We start from the raw sequence: 10,000 nt of genomic DNA on the forward strand, positions 1-10,000 counted from the left end.
CTTTATGTTTAGTTATTACATTGTTGTATAATGATAATATTATGTTGATGTAGTTTGTATAATGTTTCATTTGTATAATAATGTCACTGTATTATTGTTTCGCGCATTGAGCATCACCCAGTGATGAAAATGCGCGTTATAAATGTCATGTATTAATGTTTGATCTCTTTGTCTTCCCAGGTAATCTGGCAACCTACATTGACTCTTACTTCTACGCCAGGGTCGAGAGAGAGGAAGATCTCATAAATCAACAATGGATATTCTCTGCCTTTCTCGTCCTGTTTACGCTTGCAGTCCCAGGATCGGGCTACATGGTGCAATGGGTTGGTGTGAGGGTCACCGTTTTTGTGGCTTTAGTTATTCACAGGTAAATAAATGGATATGTGACCCATCCCCATACACTGGTACTAAAATTAAAAGTGAATCAATTCATTAGAAATTCTAAAAATTTATCGAGTGAATAGATAAGGGCGACAATCATGAAAAACCTTACATGTAATTTATAAATCACCAGTTGTTTCCCTTGGTAATGTTCTTTCAATAAATATTGTAATGTGCGGCTATGTTGTCTTGTTGTATGACACTCGCTTTTGGATCGGAAGGTCTTGGGTTTAAGCCTCGCTCGGGGCATAGTTGAGTCCTTGGAAAAGGCTCTTTACTCTCATTCTCTCGCCGTGGTCAGGTGTAAAATGAGTACCTGGCCGTTAACAACGTTTCTATGTAAAAAAAAAAAAAGGGATATCTTCTAACAGGCGTCAGGTTTCGTTCCATATATTACGTGTTGCTGTTGGTCAGGGACCCATTGTAAAGAACTTTGAGCACGTTTAGTGGATATTGCGCTATGTAAATGATATAGTTTTTTTTTTTAAATAATGAGTAGTAGATGGGCGAAAGAGGACATTTTTGGTCTTCCATTTTATTCTTCATAAGTATTTCCTAAATTAATTGTTGTTTCAGCGGTGCCACCTACCTCAGCTATTTCGCCATGCAACATTCTATGCATCTCCTGGTTGCTGTCTTTGGAGCTGTGGGCGGTCTGGGGGCGGGGCTTGCATATGGCACGCCCCTTCCTGTCGTCATTAAGGTTTGTTTTTATGTGTTTATGAATTTATTTAGATCATACATATATTTGGGGACCTACATGCACATCTTGGCAAGTCTGATACCCGAACGAAATTATGGATTTGATTCAATGAACATTGCTGTAGTGGACATTGTTTTGCGTTGGTTTGAAAGAATTTCCATTACAACAATGGGCCCATAACAATTTGGGTTATCAGACCTATAAATAGGTATACGCCGATTGAGCATTTGTGACCCATCGTCTCAGTGAACCCATTTCTAAAAATAGATTCTAAGGACAAAATGACCAGAAATATAACATATTTACTTTTGTCGATAAAATATTCTATTCATAGTGTCCGAGTCTCATAGTTATGTTCATAAGTTCTATTTTTAGCATCAAAACCATCCCGACATAACGGCGTTTAAGGATTAGAAATTCAAGTTGCCAATGTTTTAAAATCAAAGAAATCAATTTATCTCACTCAATCCTAGAGATTTTTGCTACTTTTCAAAATTGGAAAAAATGTATTTAAAATGAACATGTACCTAGATGGTTTTATTCAACTACCATTAACATGTAAAAACTAAAAACATTAACTTTGATAGTCCGCCTATAATTTGTCTCAGAAAAAAATGTTATAAATAGGCATGGGGTAAAAATAACCCTGGTAAACTACGGATATAGTCGGTGCTAGGGTTGAGTGAGTTAAAATGGCTCCCTGCAACAGTGATAAATTAGGGAGCAGGCACTGGTGTGAGATAAAGATCGGAAAAAGCATGTATGAAACTGTGTCAGATAAACTTACTAACTCATCAAGCCATGGGCATGGGGCGCTGGAAACATCTACCAAGGACTTCCGTTTCTGTATGTCTGGTTGCATGGACACCGATGTTGTTCCAGGTTAGGCCTCCATCTTTATCCATGGCTCATCTCCAGGTTTCTTTGGGTCTGCCACTTCGTGCGGCTGTGTCGCTTAGTGGTATCGGAAAGTCTTGAGCGGCGCATAGTTGAGTCCTTGGAAAAAGGTTTTTACTCACATTCTCTCACCGTCCTCAGAGGTGTTAACAGTGTTGTCTCTGTCAGGAACAATAATTGTAATACATCGCGTAATAGGCGTCATGTCTCGTCCTATATCTTAAATGTTGCAGTTGGTCAGGGACCCATTGTAATACGCGTTGAGCACGATTAGTAGAGATTGCGCTATATAACAGCTCCAGTTTTTTTGGTGACGTCCTTTGCCATCAGCCGTCCTGCAGAATGCAAGTCTCGGCAAAGCGAAACAAAGCAAAAAGAACACACAAGAACAAATAAACATTCTAAAAAATCATCCAGACTCGACTGGGGATTGAACCTGAGACCTCCCGGGCCCAAAGAGTGTCGTTTTCTATATGTTGTTTTTACCTTGTTTTTGATTGCCAGTGGATGCCTAAACAAGTCGGGTTGGCAACAGGAGCTCTTGTGACAGGATTTGGTGGCGGTGCTATCTTCTACAATGAACTCATTACAGCATTTGTCAACCCTGAGAACATCAAACCTGATGTTATAGGGATTAAAACCACGTAAGCATCTTCCTTATTCTTCTCCTCCTCCTCTTCCTCTTCCTCGTCGTCCACCTCTTCTTCTTCTTCTTCTTCTTCTTCTTCTTCTTCTTCTTCTTCTTCTTCTTCTTCTTCTTTTTTCTTCTTCTTCCCCTTGTTGTTGTTGTTGTTGTTTTTTTTCTTTTTTCTTGTTTTTTTCTTTCTTCTTCTTCTTCTTTCTTCTTCTTCTTCTTCTTCTTCTCTTCTTCTTCTTCTTTTCTTCTTCTTCTTTCTTCTTCTTCTTCTTCTTCTTCTTCTTCTCTTCTTCTTCTTCTTTTCTTCTTCTTCTTCTTCTTCTTCTTCTTCTTCTTCTTCTTCTTCTTCTTCTTCTTTCTTCTTCTTCTTCTTCTTCTTCTTCTTCTTCTTCTTCTTCTCTTCTTCTTTTCTTCTTCTTCTTCTTCTTTCTTCTTCTTCTTCTTCTTCTTCTTTCTTCTTCTTCTTCTTCTTCTTCTTCTCTTCTTCTTTCTTCTTCTTCTTCTTCTTCTTCTTCTTCTTTCTTCTTCTTCTTCTTCTTCTTCTTCTTCTTCTTCTTCTTCTTCTTCTTCTTCTTCTTCTTCTTCTTCTTTAACTTCTTCTTCCTCTCCTCCTCCTACTCCTCATCGTCATCATCATCATCATCATCATCATCATCATCATCATCATCATCATCATCATCATCATCATCACCACCACCAGCATCATCATCATCATCACCATCATCATCATCATCATCATCATCATCATCATCATCATCATCATCATCATCATCATCATCATCATCATCATCATCAGGCTCTGTTATCAGTAGGGGGCATCATCAAAATTGGACCCATCACAGCATAAATTTATCAATTGATGCTATGCGTTTATGCAAAATACTCACCATATCTGGCCTCCAAAGCAATCGTACAAACACACAAAACTAAATGTAACCATTAACGTTTATAGTCGGCTATACGGTCTTGTGGTATGACACTCGCCTTCGGATCGGAAAGTCCAGGGTTCGAGTCCCCCTCTGAACGGCTCATTGTTGAGTCCTTGGGAAAGGTTTTTTTCTCACATTCTCTCACCGTCCTCGGGGTGTAAAATGAGTACCTGGTCGTTAAAAGAGTTATGTCTGTCAAAAAAATTGTAATATACTTCCTAACAGGTGTCATGTCTCGTCCTACATGTTAAATATTGCTGTTGGCTAAGGACCTCTTGTAAAGCGCTTTGAGCAAGTTTAGTGGATATTGTGCTATCTTATATTCACTTTGTTTTCGTCTGACAGAGATAATTTATCGGAAAATAATCACTCAACTGGCTGGCTAAAAACAATAACAAGGAGCCAAGTGACGTCATCTACATTCATTCTTTTTACTCCCATAGATTCTTCAGCCAGCCCGAGATTCTACGGCGAGTTCCACAACTGTTTTTGGTCCTGGGGACCCTGACTGTCGGGATTCAAATGGTTGGCGTCATGCTGCTGAGAATGCCCCGGGACGATGAGATGGTATGTCTTCTTATAGATAGAATGAAGTTGACGTCACTGGAGTCTTTGGTATTGTTTTTTGCCATCCGCGTTTATGAGTAATTCTCACTTTAAAAATTCATGGTTACACAGAGTTTTGTTTCTTGGTCCGTTATACTTCCCGATGGCAATGTTGTGAGTTTCTTAGCTAAGCGCTATCATCACCACCACTACCGCCACAACCAACGCCATCACCACTACCACCACCATCATCATCATCACCACCACCATCATCACCACCGTCACCACCTTCATCACCACCATTATAGATAGTATGCGCTTGTGTAAGAAGGTCACAACATTGCCATCCGGAAGTATAACGGACAAACACACAAAACTATGTGTAACCTTGATCGTTTATACTCTGGTTAATAGAGTTTTAGTGAAAATTAGACATAAACGTGGATGGTAAAAAGCAATCCCGCTGTGTCGTCTTGAGCAAGTCACCTCGCCCTAGCTCATGAACATAGTAGTGTGAGAACCATAAGAGGCTGCTGCCCTAGCTCTAGGGAAGACTGCAATAACCCAGGCGTCAGACACAGTTCTATGCCGCAACTTGAGCTAGGCGAGGTAACATTCTCAAGGCCACAGAGTGCAGCGGCGGGTGATCGAACTCTGTACTTTTCGGGTACTAAGCAAAGACCGTAACGCTGAGCCACGTTGGTCCTTACCCTGGCGTCAGCCACTCTCATCCCATTACCGGATGGTCGTCGAAGGGACTTGCGTGAAGCAGAAGTTACAGTCTTCCTCCATGCCTGCCTGTTGCTAGCCCTATGTAGCAGCTCCGGAACCGACATCCCTGTCCATTCTTTTATATTGTCCAGCCTCTTCTGCGCTGGCATTCGACTGTGCCCTGTAGGACTGTCCTGCTCAGGCTATCGTGTCGAGTATGGCGTCCAAACCAAGACCGTTTTCTGCGCTTCACAGTCACTAGAAGAGGTTCTTGTGGGCCTGCCCGATCTTCTATTTCTTCCAGGACGTCTTCGTTTGCGCGATGCTCCGTATATGACACGCGCCAGTCACACATAGCGTAATTCACTGCAAGAGCATTGCCAAGGGAAACAACAGGTAATTTAGATATTACATGTAAGGTTTATTCATGATTGTCGCCCTTTAAGCAATTGCTTCACGGTTTCACGGTATAGATAGTATGCGCTTGGCTAAGGAGCTCACAATATTGCCACCCGGAAATATACAGGACCAACACACAAAACTCTGTGTAACCATGAACTTTTATAATCAGGTCTAGTGAGAATTACTCATAATCGTGGAAGGAAAAAAAAATATTTAAAAAAATAACAAAGACCCGAGTGACGTCATCTTCATTCTATCTATAGAAACCTGGACAAATTCCGGCTCCATGCGCTTTATGGCTCTGAGAGACTACTTTACATTTTCTCTATTCAGACAGACTCAACAGAACTCGTCGAACAAAATTCTAACAAATTGAAATTTACGACAACAGAATCGTGTGTTCTCTGTCAGTATGGTACTAATGAAGGGCAAGAACTGAAACGTCTTTGCCAACATCAGCTGCAGGAACAGAGAAACATGTCCGAGGCAACTACAAGTTATCAAGCTATAGATAGTGGAGATGTTATGTAAGTATCTAGTGATGATGATGATGATGATGATGATGATGATCATCATCATCATCATCACCACCACCGCCACAACCAACGCCATCACCACCAACACCACCATCGTCATCGTCATTATCATCATCATCATCATCATCATCATCATCATCATCATCATCATCATCATCATCATCATCATCGTCGTCATCATCACCACCACCACGAATATTATTATTATTATTATTATTAATAATAATAATAATAATAATAATGATAATAATAATAATAATAAAAATAATAATAATAATTATCATCATTATCATCATCTTCATCATCATCATCATCATAATCATCATCATCATCATCATCATCATCATCATCATCATCATCATCATCACTACCACTACCAACACCACCACCACCACCATCACCACCACCACCACCACCATCATCATCATCACCACCACCACCACCACCACCACCACCACTACCACCATCACCACCACCACCACCACCACCATCATCATCATCACCACCACCATCATCACCACCATCACCATCATCATCACCACCATCACCACCATCATCACCATCATTACCATCATCATCACCACCATCACCACCTTCATCACCACCATCATCACCATTGTAAACAACAACAACCGTCATCATCAATAGCAAAACCCCAATCCGCATCATTCTCTCAGACAATTGGATAGCAACACTGTTGATGACGTCACACCGGACACACCCCCGAGACAATTGTTGACCAATGTCCATTTCTACATCCTATGGACAGCCCTGGCAGCTAACCATTATGGCTACATCATCAAAAACAATTTCTACAAGGTGTGGATAGAGCATTGTTGATTTATACTTGAGCCTTTTTTCTTTAGATAGTATGCGCTTGGCAAAGAAGCTCACAGCATTGCCATCCGGAAGTATAACGGACCAGCACTTTTATAGTCTGGATAATACAGTTAAGTGAGAATTACTCATAAACGTGTATGGCAAAAAAAAAAAAAAAAAAAAAAAAAAGAAGAGAAAAAAGACCCGAGTGACGTCAAATTAATTCTATCTATAGTGCTTCTTCTTCTTTCAGCGTATCCCGCATTTTGCAGGGTTGCCATAATGAATGCCACATCTCCATGCATCTCGGTTCATAGCATCATCATCCTCCAGGCCCAATTCTTTCATATCATCCTTTACCTTATCCAACCATCTAGTCTTTGGGCGTCCCTTTTTCCTCTTTCCCGCTAATTTTATATCCAATACGTTCCTTCCCACGTTCTCCCTCTTCGCCTCTTTCCATTTTTAAAACATATTTTTTCTATAGTGCAGCATCCGCTTAACGTGCTCAAAGCCCTTTACAAGGGGTCCCTTGCCAAGAACAACACTGAACATAATAATATAGGACGAGAGGTGACGCCTGCAGTTTTTCCCCGATAAACTGTCAAGGTCAGGTACTCATACACATGAGTACGGTGAGAGAATGTGAGTAAAGAGCCTGTTCCAAGGACTCAACTATGCGCCGAGCGAGGCTCGAACCCAGGACCTTCCGATCCGAAAGCGAGTGTCATACCACAAGACCACATAGCCGCACTCTCCAATTTGTTACTTTTTGACATCTTTATTTTATATCGTCATAAAACAAGGTCTATGGGGCATAGTAATATTTTATCCATACTATATTTATTTTAAAATAGATAAAAATAGAATTCCAGCTCGGATAGAGAGTATGCGCTTGGATAAGAAGCTCACAACATTGCCATCCGGAAGTATAACGGACCAACACACAAAACTCTGTGTAACCATGAACTTTTATAGTCTGGATAATACCGTTTAGTGAGAATTACTCATAAACGTGGATGGCAAAAACAAAGACTCGAGTGACGTCAACTTCATTCTATCTATAGAATCCTTACACTTTTGCTTTTTGGAGTTCCGGACGTGTTCCCAACCGATGCACGAACTTGTGATTGTGCATTGGGAACAAAGTTTAAATTCCAAAAAACGCAAGAGTGTAAGAAATGTTTTATTCTACCCCTCAATTGATTCTGATTTCGTCATCTCTGCGATGGAGGCTCGAACCCGCGACGTTTTCTGTGAATAAAAGATATCTTCAAAAACAGTTAAATAATACTCCTTTGTAAAGAATAAAATTTTTAGTGAAATTTGACGTTTGACAATCTGACGTCATAAATTATTATTGTAAACATGCTATCATTACGCGTTACTATTTAGGGAACGGGGTGGAATAATCGTATATTATTCATCGTTAAGAGAACGCTTCTTGTAATATAATACCGAATTCCCACAAATGCAATGTGCTAATTTGATTAAAATTACCATTTTTTCCAATTATCGTATCCATGACAACCCAGGAGTTTGGCCAATCAGAGATCAGAGATGACCATTTCTTGACCATGACAGGCACCATCAGCACGTTAGCTGTAGCTGTCGCCAGATTGGTGTGGGGGAAGATGGCGGATTGTCTCGGAGTTAAGGTACAACAACAATAACAACAACAATAACAATAACAATAACAACAATAACAATAACAACCACAACAACATTAACAGTAACAACAACAACATTAACAATAACAATAACAACAATAACAATAACAACAATAACAACAACAACTACTACTAACAACAACAACTACTACTACTACTACTACTACTTCTATTACTACTATTACTACTACTACTACTACTACTACTACTACTACTACTACTACTACTACTACTACTACTACTACTACTACTACTACTACTACTACTACTACTACTACTACTACTACTACTACTACTACTACTACTACTACTACTACTACTACTACTACTACTACTACTACTACTACTACTACTACTCTTGTCGAAAAAGTATCGTTCTACATGTTAAATATTACTTTTGCTCAGGAACCCCTTAAAAATCGCTTAGAGTACTTCTAATAGATAATAATAATAATAGATCTTTATTGTCCATAAATATGGCAATTTGTCATTTAGTTACACTTGTTATAATGTTAAACGATAACTAAGATTGAACAGATATTTCACTCCTACTTATTTTCTCTCTCTCTCTCTCTCTCTCTCTCTCTCTCTCTCTCTCTCTCTCTCTCTCTCTCTTTCTTTCTTTCTTTCTTTCACACGTGCGATATACACAACATAAACATATTCATTTCGTTTTCAATTTGTTACGATTGTGGCAATTCGACACATATTTCCCTATATTATAATTCAAAATCTATCGGTGCCTAAATGAGCCAATAAACTGTATAGTAAAATAAAGGGAGTAAAAATGACTCTTAAAAAAGAAACAACACAAAGTAAACGACGTTTCGGCCTTTGGCCTTCTTCTGTAAACAAGAAAAGGAAATATGTTATATTACATTGGCATTATAGTTAAAACATTATAGGTAGAAATGTGTGTGTGTACGTGTGTGTGTGGTGTGCGTGCGTGCAAGGGGAGGAGAGAGAGTGTGAGAGAGAGAGAAGAGAAGAGAAGAGAGAGAGAGAGAGAGAGAGAGAGAGAGAGAGAGAGAGAGAGAGAGAGAGAGAGAGAGTGGGCGAACGGAAGAGGAAGCGTGCGTTTCAAAGTTATATTTAAAATAAAAGAAAGAGATTAACTAAAAAAGCAAGACTAGGTTGACCTAATACTAACCGGGTAAAAAGAGATTGATAAAAAGGTAAAAATACTCTAAAATAAAATCAAATAAAGTAGACTTAGCTTTAAAATGGTGCGGATTCTCCTGGAATAATTATAATTTTTTTTAAGGCAAGGAGTCGTTATAGTACAAATGTGTTAATAAAAAATCTTGTTTACCCGAAGAAGGCCAAAGGCCGAAACGTCGTTTACTTTGTGTTGTATCTTTTATGAGAGTCACTTTTCAATCCCTTTCTTGTACTATAGACAGTATGAAGTTGACGTCACTCATGTCTTTGTTATTGCTTTTTGCCATCCGCGTTTATGAGTAATTCTAACTCAACTGTCTTAACCAGACTATAAACGTCCAAGGTTATACATAGTTTTATGTGTTGGTCATTTATTCTTCCGAATGACAATGTTGTGAGCTTCTAAGCCAATTGCATACGATCTATACATAAAAATTCTAACTTGTCATTCTTTTTCAAACCCAAGACTACTCTGATCGTGTTCATGGCATCCACAACCATCTCCACTGCCATCTGGTATCCATGTGTCTTCCAACACCCTGTCATCTACATGGTCATCGTCACCGTTATCGCTTTTGTCCTCTCGGGTGCCTTCATCATCTTCCCAT

General features: G+C 39.4%; 1 protein-coding gene across 1 annotated transcript in view; it reads left to right on the forward strand.

The window, feature by feature from the left end:
* Positions 1 to 10,000, forward strand: part of LOC144979375 (apicoplast pyruvate carrier 1-like) — a 14,844-nt gene that overhangs the window by 1,767 nt on the left and 3,077 nt on the right. The window contains exons 2-9 of the mRNA XM_078926024.1: positions 181 to 367; positions 958 to 1,084; positions 2,486 to 2,625; positions 3,991 to 4,114; positions 5,540 to 5,733; positions 6,420 to 6,561; positions 8,097 to 8,219; positions 9,859 to 10,000. The exon at positions 9,859 to 10,000 is cut by the window's right edge and continues 68 nt beyond it. Of these exons, the coding sequence (XP_078782150.1) occupies positions 181 to 367; positions 958 to 1,084; positions 2,486 to 2,625; positions 3,991 to 4,114; positions 5,540 to 5,733; positions 6,420 to 6,561; positions 8,097 to 8,219; positions 9,859 to 10,000 (1,179 nt within the window). The remainder of the gene's footprint in view (positions 1 to 180; positions 368 to 957; positions 1,085 to 2,485; positions 2,626 to 3,990; positions 4,115 to 5,539; positions 5,734 to 6,419; positions 6,562 to 8,096; positions 8,220 to 9,858) is intronic.

The sequence above is a fragment of the Berghia stephanieae genome, chromosome 9 (genome assembly GCF_034508935.2).
Source record: "Berghia stephanieae isolate SIO BIC M18660-M18661 chromosome 9, UCSD_Bste_1.3, whole genome shotgun sequence".
In the NCBI taxonomy this organism is placed as follows: Eukaryota; Metazoa; Mollusca; class Gastropoda; order Nudibranchia; family Aeolidiidae; genus Berghia; species Berghia stephanieae.